Raw genomic sequence first — 23,296 nt, 5'->3', positions numbered from 1 at the left:
CACCATCAACATCAACCAGCGCCTCAATCGAACACAATGATCGATCAAACAACACCAGCTTCCTCTGCCAAAGACATACACCAACAATCAAGTTTAGGAGTCCCAACCATTGAGGAGTGTCCTCTACATCAAAGGACCGTATCTACTGCAACCCCGCAAATGGAGATTCAGGAACCCAATCATCCAACGAAGAATACTACAGAGCAATATCAGATTTTCTCAAAGGAAAAACAAGCACATGTCACGAAACCAGCACAGTCTAAACCTATTAAAAAACAACAAACAGGTTCAAGAGCATTTCTAAGAACAGTGAAAATTACAGATTCAATTTTGCTATTACCAACAGAGAAGACACGCGACTCCCTCACACCGAACAACAACAATTCCAATCAGCAGCGGCATCCTGTAGCGTCACAGACCTGTGATCAGACGAAGCCAACATCTGACCAATTCATTCACGATGAGGACCTCCTCAACCTTTCAACCCATGGAGAACAGATAACAGACGACACACCACCACCTCCACAAGCATTTGCGCCCTCAGGCTTCATCATAATAGACAAGTACACTACTGAACCACAACTACCGGACATGTATGAAGACATTTCTGAAGAGTCGTTACAAGAAACCTCAGTCATATCTTCCAACAATGACACGACAGACCAATTAACAGCAGAATCGTATGAACAAATTTCAGACGAGTCTTTCAGATCACGAGCATCAGAGTACACTGATTGCACACTCCCATCATTCGTCAATCCCTTACAACAAAACCAAATCTACGAAATTCACATTGAAAACGACATCAACAGACTCAAACCATTAATACTCAATAGAACCAACACCCTTCGCCTCTTTGGAGCGATACCACAATTACAAAAAATAACAGCATTGGCAAACTTCATGTGCCACATTATAACCATCATAAACACACTTAACCAAATCCCAACTTCATGGAGATCGGCTACAATTGTTCCCATCCACAAACAAGGACCCCGAGATCAACCACAGAACTTCCGTCCAATCGCTCTACTGGACCCACTTGGAAAACTCTTTGCAACAACACTACTGAGGCAATTAATTATTTGGGCCACATCGAACGGCCGGATCTCAACACGGCAAACGGGATTCACTGCCAATGTTGGAACCAATATCAACTTGATACTTCTTCATTTGATCAAATACGAAGCCATCAAGAACAATACCAACATACACGCTGCATTCATCGACTTGAAGATGGTCTTTGACGCAATATCATGGCAGAAGTTGTGGGCAAAACTCAGATCATGGAACTGTCCACCGAACATTCTGGAACCAATCATTCTACTTTATTCAAAAACATCAATAAAAGTGAGACTAACAAAACAAGGCACAACTACCAAATCGATTGCCACATCAAATGGCTTAAAGCAAGGATGCCCCTTAGCAGCAACTCTGTACAATTTGTTCACATCAGATATCGAACATCTGATCAGCAATCAAACCAATCCGCCAAAACTAAATTCAACACCTGTCCCCGTTATGGCATACGCCGATGATATCATCCTCCTCGACAAAACATCCTCTGGACTACAAGTCACCTTGACATCACTGAGCACCTACATGAATGAATAACAATGAGCTAACAATCAACATTTCAAAAACTAAGACAATGGGCCTCATTACGAGTCCGGCGGTAACCGAGGCGGTAAAACCGCCTGGTTACCGCCGGACTCGTATTACCATTCCGCCTCCGTGATTCCCGGAATTACCGGGCATTACAACCCCGGTTTTCCGGGAATCACTGAGGCGGAATGGTGTTAATCCCCATTCCATCATGGAAACACCAGCAGCATCTCGTAATGCTGCCGGTGTTTCGTCGTCCGCCTGCAGGCGGGCAGTGTTAAACCCGCCAGGTCAAACCTGGCGGGAACATCACCTCCCGCCTGCAGGAGTCGGGATCTGGCGGTCCGGAAACAACGGTGGTGGCGGATTTACCGCCACCGTTATTTCCAGACCGCCTGATTTGTAAAGAAGCCCAATGACTTTAACCAAACCATCATCAAAATCTACACATCAACCGGTATTTAACATCAGTGGAACCCGATTAGAAAACGTGACAACATTTAAATATCTCGGCATTCTAATCAATCAATCCAAGACTGAAGAACAATGGCTGGACAAACTAGAACAAAAATCGCAAACACTGGCACGTCAAGGATGCATTCTTCACAGGAAATACGGAAAATTCTCCTTTAGACCGATCATCGCCTATTACAGACTGAAATACATCCCTACAATAACTTATGGCAAAGAAGCAATGATGAATACCGAAAAAATAAATTGGAAGAAATTTGAGGCAACCTTTTGGCGTAAAATTCTTCATCTTCCACAGTCATACCCAATGCCAAGAATACGGTTTTAGCTTGCAACCCAATCCATTGCATCTATTGTCCACTGGAAAAGACTAGACATTTACCGAAAAATCCTTTCTGATGACAAAACTCCTGCGATCCAAATTTTGAAAACTCAACCAAACGCATTTAACAACATGGTGCTACAAAATTGGAAAAAATCTATCATCAAAGAAATGGAAAATGAAGAGATATCTGAGGAACTTCTAACCATGCGCCCACAATATGCCAAAACTAAACTTCTACAAAATGATTGGATAAACACCATCGCATGGAAAAATACCTACAAACAGATCCTTCAATATAACACAGACAACAGAAAAATATACGAACCACTACTGTATCTTGTATTATTTCCAGACCAAACCGTCAGGTCAATATTTTTAAGAATTCGCTTGAACATTCTACCTACAAATGCTCATCTTGCAACAACAAGACAGATTGAAAGCTCACAAAACTACTGCCGATTCTGCAAAGTTGAAACAACAACAGAAACCATATTCCACTTGGTTATGGAACAATTTGGTCCCTTCTTTGAACTTTCATTCCAACAAATGAATACAGAAGAAAGAACAAATACATATACATAATTTCTCTGTTCCTCTCTACCATACTGGAACTTAACAGAAGAAGTGCCTGATTTAAATCCCAAGAAACTTTTTTTTTTCTTTTCTCTCTTCCAAATTTTCTTTTCACAACACATCCCAAAGACAGAGATGAAAAAGTTTGAAACCAAACTAAAAAATCAAAAAATAAATAAAAATAACGCTGTAACTATCCTTGAATTAGCCCACTCATCTGGCTGCTGTTGTGGCTATTACATCACAAGCCAGAAGAAAACCTACGAAGGGTTGTGCCCCTAAGGAGGCTGTGAAAGTACCCAAGGATCAAAGAAAGATGAAGGCTGGGGACCACTCTCTTGTAGTACTTAACTAGCACCTGACATTGTGCCAGCTTCTTTGTGAGAGAAAAGGGAGATGTTCCCATAGACTCAGGACTCTACTGTCAGTGAAATTATGGAAAGCAGAGGGTTGAAGACACTGGGCCTCATTACGAGTTTGGCGGTAGCTGGGCCCTTATAACCATTACGAGTTGAATGGGCCGGTAAATTGCCCATTCGCGGGTGCCGGTACGGCCGGGCTCCCGAGCCCCATTCTGCCCCATAGGGCTGAATGGGGGTCAGGAGCATGGTTTATAACGGTGCCAGTGCAATCATGAGTTATGCTCGCGGGTGCCGCTCTGCATGCCTGGTCTGACCAGGCGTGCAGAGCGGCACCTGCGAGCAGAACTCATAATGAGGTGGTATGGTAACAACGGCGCCAGTAGCACTACTAGCGCCGTTGTTGCCTTACCACCACATTTGTAATGAGGCCCACTGTCCCTTTTGTGAGGGCCTAAAATGTCAGGCCAAATGCCAGATGAAAGGAGTAACCCCTGACAAATCAGAATAATCTGCAAAGATGGGCTCCTTTACAGTAAACCTGAGCATGGGGACCAGAGAAGGTTTTTTGTGCCCCTTTCTCATAGGCCCTTTCTCTTGTGTTTAGGACATGATGTTCCTCTTGCAAGAAGACTAGAGAGAGACATTCTTTCGCTTTTACTAAAACAACGTTGGTGTCCACAGTAAATATGAATGAATACAAAGTGTCTCAGCATCACGGACCAGGCACTGGATTGCCTGACCTCTTTCCTCACTAACCGCCCTTCCCAGTTGCAACTGGGCGCTTTCTCCTCCACCACCTCACTCTCTGCATGCAGTGTCGCCCGGAGCTCTATCCTATCGCCGTTGCTCTTCAATATCTATCTCGCCCCTCTTGCTCACCTGATCTCCTCCTTCTCTTCTCATTTCCAGTGTTATGCTGATGACACACAACTTTCCTTCAAACTTCCCTCTACTACCACCTCTTCTTCCTCTCTCATCTCTGAATGTCTGTCCGCCATCCAGGTATGGTGTGCAGCTAGTGATTTTTGTCTTAATGCCAGTAAGACACAGATCCTTCCCATTGGGACGCGCCTGCGCCCTGTTTCCCTACTACCCTCTGAATGCCCTCCTTGGCAACTCTACCCTCACCATCCTGTGAGGCCAAAAACATAGGGGTCATCTTCGACTCTGCTCTCTCCTTCAACCCTCACGTCTTGGACCTTGCCAAGAAGGCCCATTTCCAGCTTCACCTCCTTAGAAGCATTCTCCCTTTCCTAACCTTTTCCCAGAAGCTCAACGTCTCACGAGCTCTTGTCCTCTCTAGGCTGGACTACTGCAACAGCCTCTTCCTAAATCTCCCCCTTTCCTCCCTACGCCCCCTTCAGCTAATCCAGAATTGGGCTGCAAGATTTATCCTTGGCCTCAAGCCCAGGGAACGTATCTGTCTAGTCCTAAAATGTCTCCACTGGCTTCCCGTGGCTGCGAGGATCAAACTCAAGACCCTCTGTATCATCCGCAAGGATTTCTGGGGCCTTGGCCCACTCTATCTCCAACTGAAATACACCTAAAAAAAGATGCTCTCACATATAAACCTAATCTTATGCCACGAAAGCTAATGTTATTGATCATAAAATGCACAAGAAATACAGGCTGGCAGAGCAATGATAGATGTCATGCACACAGACACACACACTGCACAAAGGTGCAATGCCAGGCATCATTACGGGAGGCCTTTGGAGATGGTTCAACAGAAGCTTGCAGTGACTTCTGAGCCATCGCCAGTTCAACTGACCTGGATTTACACATCTCACAGGCTCTCACTAACCCACATAGAACCATTCTAAAAGCGGTGCCCAGAAAGAAAAGAGTGGGTACTGTGAATCAGAATAATCAAACTTGTGTACATTATAAAGATTGGTGTCATAGTGGTTCTAATGAAAGACATTTAGGGATTATTGAAAGTCATTAAGATATATGCACAAATTTTGGCATGCTTTGCATTGTGCTCTTTCAAGACCCTATTCCAATTCCTATTCCATACACCGTCCACCACTACCCCAGTCACCTTTTGGACGTAGTCATACAGCTGGTCAGAATTGGACTCGTGTTGAGCTTCTGGTTTCCCCAATCGATGCAGGATGGTATAGAGAACTTCCTCATACAGGAGATTGGACTAGAGGTATGATGGGAGAGAAAGAAAGAAAGAGACAAAGGTAGGTTACATTCACATAAAATATTCTAAAAACCCCTCGTGGATACCCATAGCTTCTATATACAGTGGAAAAAATGCAGTGCCCCCAAACGTTGGACTCTCTTTAGAGTCTACAGTGCAGAACATCAGAAGTGGTCCCCCAATTTCCAAATTCAATTCTCCTAAAGTACCATGTACACAATACACAGAGTGCTCTATGGAATTGTTAAGAGGTATCCATACAGAACCTTAACACAAAGCCTCTTATCGAATTTCCTTCTCACTCTTCACCATACGGAATCAAAGTCAAACTCCTAACTCAATCCCATACAATCACATAGGAGTACTTAACCTAGTGCCTTAAAAGAGTTTGTTACTGGAATCTGAAAAGAGTCAATACAGAGTCTTTGAAAAGTCCCCATTAAAAAAATCTGAATAACTTCACAAGGAGGATGTCCAAAGTGCCCTAAAGAATCAAATGAGGCCCTTTGTAATCAAGGACTTCACTGTGTTCTGGAAGTCTCACCTGTGTTGCAGACTGCACCTCTGGCTCAGGAAGGGTTTCTTTGATGTCTTTTTCACGGGCACCACGCAGGGTGGGCCCCCGTCGGTACTGAGCCTGTGTTGAAAACAAATTGAGAGATTGCTTGAGTTTAGTGTCTGCTGTTAATCACTAAACCATCCACCATGAATCTATGCAAACAAGAACCTGAACACCTAGAGTACAGGCTACATGCCTCTGCTATTCATGTGTGAAGTATCTACGAAGGATGGAAGGTCTTCAGTATAGTGACATGCTGTGTGATAATTCCCCATCACTGCCAACACTTTGACCACACACACACAACCCAGTGCTCTCTCCCCCTCTCTCTCCCCTTCTCTCTCTCTCTCTTTCTTTCTTAAAATCAAGCAATACATGAAAGAGACAAAAGAATAAATTTGCAGGAAGGAAGAACTTGAAAGTAGCTATGCTGTCTTTGTCACTAACTATGCCCTTCAGGGCTAAGCAAGGTCCTAAACAAGCATATTCGAAATAAGCCCCATCTTTAACATGCTGCCTAAATGTATGCCCCTTCACAGTTCACCGTTGATCCATAGTTAGACCCCATCTCGTCACAGGCCACAATGACCCCATTTTGCAGTAGTCTGAAGATGTAGTAGTCCAAAGGCGTCCAGCCACAACAGCAGATACACCCCATACGGGAGACCATGTAGCAAAATATTATATTGTTTAGGAGCACAGCGAGTGAGTTCTGAGATTTATGGAGTTCGAATTGTGTAGACCAGCTCAACAGAGTTTACCCCAATCCAATGGGCCAGAGAATGACCATCCAAGTATGCCAAGAGATGCACTTTATGTATCAGAGAATAATTTTGGCCTAAGATAGTCACGCATCAGGCACAATTTAATCCTAAAGCCTTCCAATTAATTAACATTTGAAACATTTGAATAGAGAACTATACATACTCTAAAGATTCAAACCTTACATTTCTAAAGTACTGAAGCCTCAGCATTGCAGATTATGTAGGGACGCAATTGTCACACCTTCATTCTCTGCTCTGTCTACACAATAGAACATATTTAGTAAGGGTTTATCTAGAGGAAGGACAACTAACAACTACCACTAATGCATCTAGTTCCCCTTCTTACAGACTCATTCAATAATTGTAAACACAAAGTCTGATGAGCAGCGAAGGCAGACGATTTGTATGCCATTTGTAACTACAAAAGTTCCTGGAAAAACATGAGCATCTTATTTTGAAATGCTATCCATGAAGAAGTGCATCGAGTTGCCATCAGGAGGAGAGAAGTTGTGAGAAGACTGAGGAAGAATCGATGCAATCTAGAAAGAGAGTTGGGGAGGTTTGAGGAAGGGAACTCTTTTAGCAACACCAGACCAATAGTGGAAAAGAGGAGAAAATAATTAACATCAGTGGCAGAGAAAATAAAAGACAGAGCAGGTGATACATCTGCTGTATACGACAAGATGTAGGAGTTCAGGTACCTCTACAGAGAAATATTCGGTAGGTTCCAGCAGGCTGACTAATTCCTGATGCTAGGATACCTCATGGGCGTATTTACTCCTTGATGCAGACGAGAGAGAAGAACTGCGAAAACCCAAAGAAGGCTGCAATTTGAGGCCCTGTGTAGTCTATCCTGAATTAAAATACATCCCAGTCAAAGATAATCCTCTTCCCCTCATTCTTGACATCCTCGAGTCCTTATAAGCAGAACATGTCTTTACCAAGCTTGATCTACGTGCAGCGTACCACTTGATCAGAATCAGAGAAGGGGACGAATGGAAAACAGCCTGCAAGACACCTTTGGGGCAATTAGAATATGGTCACATGCCATTCGATTTTTGCAACACACTGGCTTTCCTCCAGTGTTTCATAGATCATGTGTTTTCAGATTTGCTGTGCTAAACAGTATGGTTGTACTTGGACAACATCCTTGCATTCTCCTCCTCTATGGATCAACAAATCCAGCATGTATGCATTGTCCCTCAGTATTTACTGGCCGACCATCTATATGCAAAAGCAGAGAAATGTCTATTTTACCTGTCAGAAATCAGTTTGTAAGATACCTGATAACATCCAAAGGCATCCAAATGGACCCCAAGAAAATCCAAGCTATTACTAACTGGAAAAGCCCACAGGATGTCAAAGCCAAGCAGCGCTTTCGAGGAATTGCCAATTTTTATAAGTGTTTCATTCCCAAATTTGCCCAGCTATTGTGTAACCTGACATGCTTACTGAGTACCAAACTTCCATTTCAATGGCACACCAATGTGGAACATTACTTTCAGCGATGTAAACAGGCTTTCACATCTTCTCCTATTCTAGGACCCGTCCTTTTATCATCAAAACAGGTGCTTCACAGGGAGCGGTCCTACTACAGCACGATTCAGATACCAACTGCAAACACCCTGTAGCCTATCACTCCAGGAGATTGAACAACAGTATACAGAATTATGTGGTCATAGAAAAGGAACTGCTGGCTAATAAGGATGATTTTTGCAAGGCGGGCGTGGCCAAGAGCTCATGGAGTGAGGACGTGCTTGCCCAGTGCTCCCGTCTTGATCCTGCACAAGATCCTTGGATGTTCATAAGGAAGCGGTCTACACAAATTCTAATGCTATCGCAGTGAACCAGAAACAATTTAGACCCGGTCCGCAACAAACCTGACGAAAAATGAAGCTTGCAAACCTGAAAACGAGGGGCTGACACAGGCGCCCGCCAGCCCTACAAGATGGCAGGCGGAGCGGCAATGCAATGAGGGAGGCCGCGAAGTGCAGGCGACTGGCACAGGAAACGCCCACCCAACAACGAATATGCAACCCTGCCCGAACAACACTGCACTTGTGGTTCATTGAAGCTGAGAGCCTCTGAAGCGAGGTGCCCGAACGAGCACCTCCCTGCCTTGCAAGCTGACAGGTTGAGCTACATTGAGACGGTGCTGCCGGCAAAGGGAGTAAAAGTATAAAGTATTCAAGACAGCCCTACGTGAGGGGAGACGATCCTGACCCCGATCGTGGAAGCCCTGAAGAAAATCGGCACTTGGGACCTCAAAAACGGGGTCTCTTAACTGGTCCCCCCCTGCCCGGCAAGATGGCAGACGGAGCCGCACGCTGACAGAAAAGCCTGGGAGCATGGGCGAGCCTTGCAACGGGCAGCGCATACCTTAGTGCCCGACCGGAGTGTGAGCGGCCCCGGCCCTGACTGCAGCTAATTGCGGTTCTTCAAATCTGGACACTGGAAAGCGGAACACAGGGCTCCCCTGCTTGGCGGCTTGACAGGGGAAGCTGCGGCCAACTAAGGTGGAATGCGAGCGTGGGCGGAGATCGGCTGCCATCGGGTGCGTCGCTGCTGCCCCCCTCACAGGGAAGGTGCGCGGCTGGTGCGGGAGGGGGCCAAGCACTCCAGAAGTCAATGCGAAGAGCATAGGCACCTGCAAGGCATAGAAGTAATAACCCGCAGGATTCATTGGGGCCGCACCTTATGAATAATAAATAACAGAAGTAGTACTGAGCTAGAGCTTTTGGCTTGGTGGATCCTGCGGGGGGCATAATAACAGGCCCATTAATGCACATAAGTGCTCAAGGTGGAAAACAAGTGCAAATTAGTGCATAGTAACTGCGGCCTGCACAGACAATGCACGCTGGCCGGGGGACCCAACACACGAGAAAGTACACCTGGCTGGTGGTCTGCCGAACGGCTCCACCTGGCTTCACGGTCCATGTGGCGGCGAGTGGCACCTAGGGGTCCCAGACCTGGGCGAAGGAATAGGACGCACCTCCTGCGAGCTGAAATCTAGGTTGGCCTTGGACAACACCACTGCGCCTCGAGGTTTAGCGCAAGACGGACCTCGGCAGGAGCGGATGCAACAAAGCACTGTGAGTACCCCTTCCCCCACAAAGTGCTTGGAACTGCAAACATATTTTTTAAAGTTTTTCTGCCATCAACAGTGCCCGTAATTGGTCATCACCAAGAATAGCCGAATCTGCACGCCACTGCAGACCTAGCAAATGAGACGAATGACTTGCAATCAATGGCACATTGACAGGGCGGCCTAAACACGGTTAGTGAATTGCGGCCGGTTCACCGCCCACAATGTTCGTAACACAGAAGAGGCCAACTAGTAGTGGCCTGAAATAAAGTCTGCTTACCTTACACTGCAAAACCCACCCTCACAAATTCAGCAAACAGTGGTCTAAACGAGGGGGGGTATCCAGAACTATTGTGACACACGGCGCCACAGGGCGAGAGGGCACAGCGCTCCATCTCCCGCAACAGTGCGAAATGGGGGGAGACCGCAATACGCAGTACAACACACTTACAGCTGCTGCAAGGGAGACATCGGGGCTGCGCCCCTCACGCATTTTCTTCGTAGCCTACACTAAGAATCGAACAGTGGCAATGAAGAGCGAGAAACAAGGCCAAGCACAACGAGTGTGCGGGCGGGGTAGCGGCCATCAATATGCCCCCGGGCAACTCTGGTCTCTAACCAGGTGAGCAGCTGGGTCACTCTACCCTGCACTAAAGGAAAATAAATAAGAAATTGGACACCAACAGGGGGTGCTGGGGCATATTACTTTAAGGGTACTAGGATTGAACAAGGCTAAGACACACACAAGAACCCTGATAAAAGGCAATCAATAATCCACCATATAGAAGCACAGACGCACTAACATCCCTGAATTGCCTTGCAACCATGCCCTCGACGAAGGAGAAAAACAAACCTGAACAAATGGATCAGTTCGTCACGGCCAAGGCTAAAGAACATCCCCAAGTTGGCATCGGCGGAGGAGACCCCAAAAGAAGATGAAAGGACAAACAGGTGCTAGACGTGATCGCAGCATTTCGCTCGTTCATAGACACCAAGATAGGAGAGGTTAAGGAAGACGTGCAACTACTGAGGCAGGACATGAGAAACCTGGCGGACAGAGTAACGTCCACGGAAACTGAGCAAAGAGTAACAACTGAAACACTAAAAGAAATGGAAACCAGGGTGCGAGAATTGGAAAAAAAGAATACGTTCTTGGAAACCAGGGCTGAAGATGCTGAAGGGTGTGCAAGAGGCAACAACGTCCGATTACTCGGAATCCCAGAGGGAATTGAGGGACCCAATCCAACAAACTTTGTGGAGTCACTACTGCAGCAGGAAATCGGAGCGGGTCGACTCACGCAGGGATTTGTAGTCGAGAGGGCCAACAGGGCGCTACAGAAAAAAACGCCGCCGGGATCATACCCTCGCCCAATGATAGCCAGGATACTGAATTTCCAGGACAGGGAGATTATTTTACGGCACTCAAGAGAGGGAGGAGTGATTCAGAGGGACAATGCCAAAATCAGCATATATCCGGATTACACACAAACAGTGCAGAGAGCAATGAACTCTTTTGTACTGGTAAAGGCTAAACTACGTGCATTGAACCTCAAGTACATGCTAATGTACCCATCTAGGCTCAAAGTAATATATAAGGGCCGGTCGGTGTTCCTGGAAACCCCGGCTGCAGCTACCATGTGACTAGAACAGAATAACCTCGACACAGGTGAAGAAAACGTGCCGTAAACTATAACCCAATACACTGCATAAGAAGTTAGCCCATGAAGAGATCGAATGGGCCGGGGTGTCATGAACCCTCTCGGTTGGCGATGGATGCCGTTGCTACGGCTTCGCCGCCATTAAACACTGCCACCACGTCTTTCACGTTTCTCTGTTTACGGTCTAGTGTTTCCCCTTCCTTTCCTCTGGCCTATTTACTTCCTGCTACCCATGGTTCTTTGTGTTGCAACCGTCTCCTTTCGTTTTCACGGTGAGACGCTTCCAGTGCTTTTCTCTCGCTCGCTTCCTTCCTCCCCTCCCGGGGGTCTCTCCCTCTCTCTCTCCTTCTTTCTCTGCCTCCCTTGCGGCTCCCCCCTTTCGCCGGTTTCTTTCCGCTTACGCTTCACGGCGTTTGCCTGCCTATCTGCCTGTTTTCTTTTCCTTCTTGCCATTTTCCTCCGGATGAATCTTCGCATTGCTTCCTCGAGGATTCCTGATGCTATTGATTTCTACGACAGCCAACGGCTATACTTCTTACCGCAATTCACTGCCAACAGTTCCACCACAACACAGGGGTTTTTTCCGCCTTTGGGCTTTTTCCCCTTACCCGCCTGTATCCGGGACCGGAGCCGAGGTGGTAACTGATTCGGAGTTCCACCACTGCTTCGTCCCGTGTCAGAGCTCTAACAACGAAGAGTAAAAAGGATTACCTTGCCCACCGACACGGCATCGGAGCGTCAGACCCTGAAGACTCAGGTGAGGAGAGTGGTGCCTCGGGTGGGAAAGCAGAACATTCGGGGAATACCCCTACGGTAACTTCAAGTCTTACACAAGGTTGTGACACGGGGAGGGAAAAGAAATGTACACATTACACGGACAGAAAACATCAACGTCAAAATTTAGGATGGACATCGGCGGGGGCCCGGGCGAGCCGCCTGGCCTGAGCGAATGGACACACCCCGTGAAAGGACGGGTGTTGGCCTGTTGCTGACACCCCAACTCCCGCGCAGGATGACCCGGATGGGCCACGAAGGTGCGGGGGCACCCGAGCACTGCCTCCAGGAAGTGGCTGCTGGGTGCAGCTGGTTATCGTTGTTGTTTTGTTGTTGTTGTGAAAAAGTTAGAGTCTTCGGGGAAGGGAATATGATGAGACAATGGGTGGTTGATGGGGCCAACGAACCTGAACGCGCAAAATATAAATGGCAGAAAACCTTAGAATCTTGACCTGGAATGTACGTGGTTTGGGCACGTATATGCGCAGAAACAGGATTAAGTCTTTTCTACAACGAAAAAGAATCACTATAGCTCTACTAAGAGACCCACCTCATGGCAGGCGGCAATGATAAAATGGTGAGTTACTGGGGAGGACAGGGCTTTGGTACAGGATACTCAAAGTATGCGCGGGGGGTATACACCTGGATAGATGCGTCTGTGCCTTTCCGGCTTATATCAAAGGTAACTGATACAGAGGGGAGATATGTGATTATTAGGGGCAGCATTGAACAGAATGAAGTGTGCATAGTGAACACTTAGTGGAATACTAGCACCATATTGTGATAGCTTTTTTGTCTGGGGGGGGACTTTAACTGTGTGCATGACCACGACCTTGACAGATCACCCCTGCTACCTAACAGGACAGGGGTCATCACATCGCCACTTAAGCGGGCTGTAGAAACTCTGGGCTTAGCAGAGGTGTGGAGGGAATTACATCCAGAGAAAAGGGAATACTTGTCATGATGCCTACCCCCGGAGCATCAGGCCAGGCCCAGCACCCCTGGAAGCAGGCATCATGCCCTCGGGTAAAAGCCCAGCGGCCCCTTATAGGGACTCTTTGGACTCAGTCCTGGCGCCTTTGGTGCCAGGCTCATGTTGGACATCAGTCCTGGCGCCATAGGCGCCAGGCTCATAAAGGGAGGTGTTTTGTGCACTTACCTGATGCAGACCATGCTGCACGCTTCAGGCCTCCCTGAGACCTGAAAGGGACTATTTTTTCATAGGGACTATTTTTTCACTCGGGCGTGGCCAGGGAAGGATACATACCTAGTTGGGGAAGGATACATACCTGGGACTTCTTTGGAGGCTATTTAAGCCACGCCCAGACAGCAGCTCATGCTTCGCGTTGTTCTGCTTCCTGCAGCTTAACGCTCACCGTGTCTGCTCCTGCTCCTGGACTACAGCCACGCCCGTCTTGAACCTGGAAGACCTGCAAGGAAGGAAGAGAAGAGAAAGGTGAAAACCAAGGATTATTTCAAGCTTCTTACCTGCATCCGGAATCTTCTCGCCAGCATCCCTGAAGGAAGACTTCAATTTAAAAGCATCGTGTTGCTCGCTGCAGCGCCACGCTTCACTCACCTGTCCTGTCCTCGAGACATCTCCCGGCTCCATCGCGGCTGTCAGCATCGGACGCCACATCTCTGCACTAGGGGAGAGAGGAAGAAACAAAAGGTGAGCAGAAGGACACACAGAAGGAAAGCCTGATTAACAGCCATAATACTTACCGGCTTTTCTTCCACATTTCGGGTCGGCGCCGCCCCGTTGGCAGGTACCGTACCCCGGCCCCTATGGGGAAAGGACTAGAGACAATTCAGAGGAATGATAAGGACATCTAGAGGGATCGCCCTCATTACTACTCACCTCGGCAGGTTAACCCCTCGACGCATCGCCTTCATTCTGCACCTGAAATAAAGGACAGATCACAGGTGAGAAAGACAGCATAAAGGGGGCCTCACTTGAACTTTGAACTTTCATACTTACGGCGCATCGCTCAGGAAAGTCAAGTGGATTTTGCCAGCGCCATTCTGAATAGAGGAATAGAGAGGAACGGAGGGGGGAAGGGGGGAGCTAGCACACCATTCTGCAGACTGTTAATCCCCTTTCTCATCTGCAGAAGGATATTCCTACGGGCCAAGGAAGCACGATTTGGAGGTCCTGTCCAATCGGTGTTCCGGGTCCTGCGCATCACGCTAGAAGAGGCCGCAGTAATCCAGACTAGATCAGCGCCCCCGTGGGAACCAGGTGAGCGTTACAATACTCTTATTACTCAGCTCCACATGGGCTGTACACAAGAATTGATTACTTACTCGTAGCTAAAGCGCTTCTCCCCCAAATTGAGGCAGCGACCTATATGGGCAGGTCGATATCGGACCACTCCCCCCTGCAACTGGACTGGGCAATGAAAGGCCCTAAACCCCCCATACACATGTAGCGGATGCCGGCCAACGCGCTCACAGATGGCGCATTCCAAGAGGACCTACGCACTAAATTGACCGAGTACATCGAGACAAATGTGGGAAGTGTAGATAAATAGAGTACCATCTGGGAAACCCTGAAAATAGTGGTAAGGGGAGAGACCATAGCGGATGCGGGAGGGATCAGGAGGACACTGAGAAGGAAACTAAAAGCAAATGAAAAAAAGATTAGCCAACTAGAGACTAATACCCACCGGACGAGGGAGAGAGAGAAAGTATTAGCGGAGATTAGAGACGCCAATAATGAAGCGTGGAATAGACTATCGAAGTTTGACTATATGGCCAAAACCACCAAAGCACACTCCGAGGGGGATAAGCCTAGCAGACCTTTGTCCTGGCTGTGCAGGAGGGAAAACCCGAGACATTTAACCACGTCTCTAAAGAACGTGCTGGGCAAGGAGAAAGTGACGCAGCAGTCCATAAATGACACATTCTGTCAATTTTACTCCCACCTGTCTGTACCGCCATGACAAACAAGTACCACACCAAGACATACTGGATACGCTGGAGGAGATTGGGCTACCCAAGCTAGATGACGCACACAAGGAAATGCTTAATAGTGAAATGACTGTTGATGACATAAGCAAGGCTATCAAGTCACTAGCTACTAGTAAAGCCCCAGGCAGCAATGGTTTGCCCCGTGAATTTTATAAAACGTATCCGGAGGAGCTGACCCCGATACTACTTGAAGTGTTTCAGGAGGCCTTCGAATTCAGGGTGCTCCCGGACACCATGAGAGAAACCCTGGTGGTCCCGATCCCAAAACCTGATAAACCCACAGACGAATGTGACTCTTATAGGCCCTTAGCAATGTTAAATTATGATGTAAAAATCCTCACAACTGTACTGGCTAACCGCCTTTCCAAGGTAATAGGTACCCTAATACATGAGGACCAGAGCGGATTTGTCCCAAGTCGCAACACAGCAATAAACCTGAGACGCCTGCAACACATTGTGAGTCAAACAACCAACAGGCAGGAACACCTTGCAGTTGTTTCGCTAGACGCCATTAAAGCATTTGACTCCATATATTGGGAGTGGCTGACGGCGGTAGTGGGAGAATTTGGGTTGGGGGAACACTTCATCAGATGGGTGGAGCTGCTCTATGCTGCTCCGGTAGCCAGGGTGAAGAGTGTCGGATATCCAGAGAGGGACCAGACAGGGCTGCCCGCTGTCGCCCATGCTTTATATACTGGGGCTGGAGCCAATGGCAATCTACATTAGGAAACAGTTTTTTGATGCTGGTATTACAGTGGGCGGAATACATCATGTAGTGTCCCTATACGCAGATGACGTACTCTTATATTTACGGGACCCACACCTGAATGTCCCGGTGATGCTAAATGTATTGGAGAAATTTGCAGAATTTTTAGGTAAATCTTTCAGCAGGGCAAAATCCTGCATATTCCCGCTGGCGGGACTATCGGGGAAACCAGAGGCAGAACTACCGGCGGTGGGGCTAAACTGGCAGCCTTTAAGAATTAGATACTTGGAAGTAAATATTTGGCACACCTCAGACCTGATGCATGAAGACAACACCAAACTGGCATTGAAGGGGCTCAGAAAATCCATGGGGTTCTGGGCGAAACTACCACTATCAGTGATGGGGAGAGTTGCTATAACCAAGATGATAGTTTTGCCGAGGTTTCTGTACTTTTTCCACAACGTGCACCACTACATCCCAGCCTCTTTCTTCCGCACAATCGAGAAACTGTTGAGGTAACTGTTATGGGGCCCTACCAAACATAGAAAGTCCCTGTCCACACTGTAGCTACCCTACAGAGAAGGCGAGGTCCAGTTGCCGGACCTAGAAATGTATTACCTGGCGGCGCAGCTCAGTCACATGGACAAATGGCTAGCAGATGATACTACTTCGGAAACGAGACTGATAAAGCAGCTGGTGGCCCCTGCGCACTTAAAATAAATACTCTGGATCTCGCCAAAATTCTTAAATGCTATCCCAATGATAGTAACACTGGGTAGGAAGGTCTGGGATAGGGTCCGCAAACTCTTGAAAATGGACTGCCCCAATGCCCCGGACACCCCAATAGCGGCTGAGGTCTGTGTAGTCAAGTGGGACCTATCAGGTATGAGCTTGTCGGAGGGGTATAGTATCTATACATGGGGCGACGTGTATGAGGAGGGAACATTCAGGGAATTCGAGTCCATGACAATGAACAACTTTTTATATGAAATAGACTACAACGGGATTTAATCCTTTATAATTGCGAAGAGTGAGGAATCATTGAACACCCTAGTGGGTAAGGCTTTACCTGGAAGCTCTGTGGCCTTTGTGGTTGAGTATATTATATTTAGGTATTGTTCCTTACTCATATTACATTTGTTGCCTTTTCTCCCTTCCTGTTTGTTTCTCCTGCATCCACACCACCACTTGGGTAATTATGCATTTTTTCATTTTTTAAATTTTGAATATGTATGATGTAACACATTGCCATGTGAATGTTTTTTTAGGTTAAATTTAGTATTCATTTGTTCGAGCCCTATTTTGAGAAAGGCCTTTGATGGCCGAAACACGTGTAAAGCAAGGGCAAGTGTGATAGTAAATCAATATAAATAAATTCAAGTATTTGAAATAAGGCACAATTTCCTGGACTCTCCTTCATGCGGTTGCATGTTATTTGTTCATATATTAGACGGTTTTTTCTGTGGCTTACCGTCAGTCCAGTGATCTGCGACAACAATACTGATTATTCTGGGAAAACGAGAATTTGTTGCACCTATTTTCAAGCATCTAGAGTCGCCGAACAGACCAGCTGTAACCCCAAGCCCAGTTCACCTGTTCTCCAATATTTACAGACCTGCAAACAGGCATCCACATACTCCCACCTGCGACACCCGCCCTGGACCTGTACCCATGCTGGCATCTGAAAACGGCACAGCCAGGAACAGGCAGGAAGCAGATGCTGGTTCTTCTTGGGCCATGCCATGTTTCCTTTACTGAGCATGCGCAGCAGCCGGTCTCCTGTAGTGGCCGCATGTGCGGTTTAGTCAGCACTCTCCTGTGGCCACGGCAACCACACCAGAGCACTGCAGCCTCACTTTCAGCTAGAGAGGATATTTAAACACTTCTGCCTTACGGTTGAGCGCGTCATAATGCTCTCTGCCAGTTACCTAGATTCATTCAGCATTTCTGTCCACTTCATTCCAGCTACTTAGTTTTTCTCCTCCCTGCACCTACTTCTTAGCCCTGATCCTTTTTGGGTCCTACCAGTTATTATCCTCTCCAGTTCTATACGTTAAGTCCTTGCCTACTTTTGAAAAGGTTATGACAGCTTTGACAACTGTCCGAGAACGTACGTGTGCTTGATGGAAGTTCTGTAATTTCCTGGAAGCAGGCTGAGGTTAGCCTCTTGTGGCACCCACTCTGCCCACTGTGGTACCCACTCCGCCCACTGAAGTGTACACAGGGAAGGCTGGATAGTACCACGGCAACTGCCAAGGGAAAAACCCGACTGAGGGGAAAAACCCTTGCTTGGTAGAAGAACGCCAGTCTATATCCAAGGAGATATCCCACAAAGGAATTGCTGTAGTGGAGAAGCAGGAGCAAGACTTCCAGGACGAGTAGAAAAGAGGGAGAGACTGGAGGCTGGGAAAAAGAAGCAGGCACAGTTGGAAGACTGGCAGCAGCAAAAGGCAGAAGTCAGGATGCAGAAGGTGAACAAAAATGAGCCAGCAGAGGACAGAATAAAGAGAGAACAAGAAAAAGGAGCAAGGACATTTGGCAGCAGGGAAGCACCACCTGTGTGTTACGATGCACAGTCCGCCCTGTTCAGAGGATTTTTGAGGTTTCCTTCTGCGGCAGTAAGTCCGCGAGGCAGACACAGCAGAGCCATCTTGCCTGTGACCGTCACTGTGTTCCACGGACAGTCCATCTGCCATGTTGGAAGGTGCAATTTACCAGGTGGAAGCTGTTAGGCAGAAACCTGTGCAGTTCCCTTAGGGACCACTGCAAAAGATTTAAGACTACAGGTGTTTGGCAGTAAACCCACGTGGTAGCAGTCTGTACCACACAGATTCACTTGGTAGCTGTGGCTGAGCAGTCAGACTTCCCTCAAGAGAGTTAGTCAGTATACAGAGTATGCACAATAGGTACAGGGACACAGTAGTACAAACAAACACTGACCAGAGCTTTGGTGTAAAAGTATAAAATTACTTATTTAAAAACACACATGTAGTTTACACTAGCAAAAACGAGGTAAGTAAATTCAACACACAGTCACTATCATATATATACAACCCTATTCACTTATAAGACAAGTCTTAGTGAGAAACACCACTTATTTTCAGACAGAGGTGAGCGCTTAACATAAGATGACACTCTAATAAGTTGTAAAGAAAGGGAGGGAAAAAGGCAGAGTTAAGGAAGCACACAAGTTTCAATACTTTTACCAAGAACCACAGTAGGGCAGGATAGGCAGAGTTCTACTGGAGAGCAAGGAAGTCAACTGCAAGGCCCACTCTTAGAGAGAGCAAGCAGAAGGGGTCCAGGTTCACACAGTGGGGTTATGCCCAAAGAGTCTTGTAGATAGTTCGCACAAAAAGGATGAAATTCAAGTCAGGAAAAGTTAGCTAGGTTGTCCCAGGCTAGCCCAGGTTAGAAAGTCGAGGCTTTACTGTCACCCCGAACGATCTGTCGCAAGGGAAGCCAGGCGGGACACAATACCTTAAGTGTGAAGGGAGCTCCAACGGGGGCAGTTGTTCCTGGCAGCAGGTGCAAGTCAGTTTCGTCCAGAGGAAGAAGAGGTCTCGCTGTGGAGGAAAGATGAAGGTCGTTGCACTGCCAGGGAAGAAACCAGCCGCAGAGTCCTCCGGTTAAAAGGTACTACCCTTCTCTTCGCAGTAGTGGTAAACCGTGGTATTTCCGGTTGCCGGGGTGCTTGGCACGGGCAAGGCGGCCACGAGATGCTCCAGGAAGGTGAAAAGAAGGCAAAACTGGTTATCCCCACCAGTCAAAGGAAGAAGACTCTCCGGACTGGAGATCTCCTCTGTCGTCGGGAAAAGTGGTGAGACGGTTCAGCAGGGCTCCACCGGTGGTGTCGTCGTTGCAGGTCGGCTCAGCTTCTCCCTCCTCGGATTCTTAGGTCCTGTGGCGACTTCTGAAATTCCAGTCCCCAAAGCCCTGCTTTTATGCAGCATACCCCCATTCACTCAGCCTAGCTGTCAATCAAACATGCTAAGTGGTGAGCCGGCCAGCTCACCACTTGGGCCAATCACACAAGAGTGCGACTTGAGTTACCAAGGTAACTCAGTCCAGGGTGCCTAAACCCCCTCCTACACCCCCTGTGGTACCCAGACAGAGTGGCACCACTTTTGGAGGCTTCTGTGGAGAAGCCCGCCAAAAAGTGGAACAAAGGGCTCGACTTGGGTTGGAGTCACAGAAGAGAACACAAACGCCATTTTAGAATTGAGTTCTGGCAGAAAATACCAACCGGTGAATTAATATTAAATAAATAAACCGGCGGTATGTTCGAGGCTATAAGAATTAAATAATTAAAGTTGGTAGCCTCGAACAATGGGAAAATCCCATAGAGATATATTCGTGGTCGAATATAAAAAGTAGTATCCACTGCCACCAGCCAAAACTCGATCAGGGGGGACGGAGACGTGCCCCCTCGAACAACAGACCCCGGGGCAATCGAATTGCCCCGACCAGTACGTCCACAATATGATGGTTTGTACTGGTTTCTGTTCATAATTTGGGACTAGCAAAGCCAATGGTGACTTTACAAGCCCTGGGAGACAGTAGTCAGTCCCAGGGTATGGAGTCTATGTTGGGGGGTCGCTACGACACCCCTAGGTTACGGCACGGAGGGTGCTGTGTAACCCACATCAAAAAACACATGAGACCCTATGGAGTAAAAGACCCCATAGCCCATAAAACACATGGAAAGTTAAAGGAACACCTCAAATCATGTCTAAGAGTGGGAGCAAAAGAATCTCACTCTTAGCAGGAGAGAAAAAAATAAACCCCATAAAATCCAGCAAAGCTGCTGGGGGACTCACTAGGTTTGGGAAATTAGCCTTACAGAGAATTCTCCCTAACACTCGCCCCCTCCCCCCAGACTAAGGGACAGGAGGATTTAATCCACTCCTGAATGAACCTCATACCTCTAGTCGATGACATACATCCTAGAGAGTCCATTAGCATTTTGATGGTGACACCCTGACCTGTGCTCAATGGTGAAATCGAACCCTTGCAAGCAGATAGACCATCTCAATAGTTTTGGATTTTCTCCCTTCATTTGCATTAACCATCTCAAGGGTTGGTGGTCAGTCTGAATGACAAAAGTAGAACCATACAAGTATGGCCTAAACTTCTTCAGTGCCCACACAATAGCAAAGCATTCTCTTTCGATTGTTGCCCACCGTGTCTCAGGATCCTTCAGTTTTCTACTGATGAAGCAAATGGGGTGCTCCCAACCCTTCTCATCCAGTTGGCAAAGGACTGCACCTATACCTACATTAGAAGCATCTGTCTGCACAATGAAAGTTTGGTGATAGTCAGGAGCTCTCAGTACTGGTGCTTGGCAAAGAGCTTTCTTCAGGTTTTCAAAGGCCTGATTGCATTCCTCATTCCATTTGACCTTCTTAGGGAATTTTGGAGAGGAGATCACATTCAGTGGAGATGCTATGGTCCCATAGTTCTCAATGAAATTCCTGTAGTACCCAGTGAGGCCTAGGAAGGCTCTCACCTGGGTTTGAGTAGTAGGTGTTGTCCAATTTTTCACAGCTTCAATCTTACTGAGCAAAGGCCTTATTTCTCCACCTCCTACCTCAGGCCCAAGGTAGACCATCTTACTCTGACGAATTTGGCATCTACTTGCCTTTATGGTCAGATTGGCCTGTCCAAGAGCCTGCAAAACATACCCTAAGTGGTTCACATGTTCTTCCCAGGATTGGCTGAACACTGCACTGTCATCCAAGTATGCCATGCAGAAGTCTTCCATCCCATTCAGAACCTGATTCACCATTCTTTTGAATGTAGCAGGTGCATTCTTCAATCCAAAAGGCATCACCTTAAATTGGTATAAGCCAACTGAGGTAGAGAATGCAGTCATTTCCTTGGCATGGTCTGTCAGGGCTATTTGCCAATAGCCTGACGTAAGGTCAAATGTGCTGAGGAACTTGGCTGAACCAAGCCTATCCATCTGTCCTGGGCAAAGGGTGGGCAACAGTCTTGGTGACTGCATTAAGAGCTCTATAGTCCACACAGAATCTCAATTCTTTGGATCCTGCCTTTGGTACTAACACAACTGGGCTAGACCATGGGCTAGTAGAGGGCTCTATTACCCCCAGATCAAGCATCTTCTTGACCTCCCCTTTGATGTGGGTCCTTACATTTTCTGACATCCTATATCCTCTGCTTTTGACTGGCAGACAGTCACCAGTGAGTATATCATGCTGTCCCCAAGGGGTCAAGCCTGGTGAAAGTGAAAACAGAGCGGCAAACTGATTTAACATGGCTTTGCACTCCTCTTGTTGCTCAGGTGTCAGATTTGAAGAGAGATTCATTCCTTCAATCTTTTCGTCCAAGGGTAAGCCTCTGAGGAGATCAGGTAGAGCTTCGCTCTCTTCTTCCTCTTCCGTTGAAGCCAGAAGCAAGGCTCCTACTTCAGGTCTGGAGACATACGCCTTTAGTCGGTTGGTGTGGAAGACTCTAGGAGCCTCCTTGGGATTGCCCAAGTCCACCAGATAGTTCACCTCTCCAAGTTTACCCACAACCTTGAAGGGTCCCATCCATTTATCTTGCAGTGCCCTCTGCCTCGTGGGGATCATAACTAGAACTAGCTGGTTTTGAGTGAACTCAACCATGTTAGCCTTCTGGTCATGCCAATGCATGACCAGGGCTTGTCCAGCTTTCAGGTTATCACTAGCTTCTGCCATCATTTGTGACATTCTCCTTCGGAGACCTATCACATAGCCAGTCACTCTGACTGGCTTGGGGGAAGGAGCACTCTCCAACCCTTCCTTAATCAGGGCCAATGGACCTCTGACTGGATGGCCATAAAGAAGTTCAAAGGGAGAATAGCCTACTCCCTCCTGAGGGACTTCTCTATAAGCAAAGAGAAGGCATGGCAATAGAAGGTCCCACTTTATTTTAAGGGGATCCTCTAAAGCACCTATCATGCTCTTCATGGTTCTGTTGAACCTTTCTACCAACCCATTTGTCTGAGGGTGGTAGGCGGTAGAGAACTTGTAAGTAACTCCACAGGTTTTCCACATGACTTTCATGTAGTGGGACATAAAATGTGACCCCCTGTCAGAGATCACTTCCTTAGGAAACCCAACCCTGGTAAAGATACCAAGGAGGGCCTTAGCCACAGCCTGAGCTGTAACAGTCCTCATAGGAATTGCCTCAGGGTATCTAGTAGCATGGTCTACTACAACAAGGATAAACCTGTTGCCTGAGGAGGTTGGGGGATCAAGGGGACCAACAATGTCAATCCCTACCCTCTCAAATGGGACTCCCAC

The 23,296-nt window shown here is 47.3% G+C and overlaps 1 protein-coding gene across 2 annotated transcripts in view; it reads right to left on the bottom strand.

Moving 5' to 3' along the window:
* The window catches only part of UNC13D (unc-13 homolog D), a 2,023,528-nt gene that overhangs the window by 1,675,235 nt on the left and 324,997 nt on the right, over positions 1–23,296 (bottom strand). For both annotated transcript variants that reach the window (XM_069654742.1, XM_069654741.1), the window contains exons 3-4: positions 6,033–6,125; positions 5,381–5,488 (exon numbers count right to left, since the gene is read on the bottom strand). In XM_069654742.1, coding sequence (XP_069510843.1) covers positions 5,381–5,488; positions 6,033–6,125 — 201 coding nt within the window. The remainder of the gene's footprint in view (positions 1–5,380; positions 5,489–6,032; positions 6,126–23,296) is intronic.

This window comes from Ambystoma mexicanum, chromosome 3q (assembly GCF_040938575.1).
Source record: "Ambystoma mexicanum isolate Mex_15411 chromosome 3q, UKY_AmexF1_1, whole genome shotgun sequence".
In the NCBI taxonomy this organism is placed as follows: Eukaryota; Metazoa; Chordata; class Amphibia; order Caudata; family Ambystomatidae; genus Ambystoma; species Ambystoma mexicanum.
The sequence above is the reverse complement of the archived record's forward strand: the minus strand, read 5'-3'. Positions and strand labels throughout refer to the sequence as shown.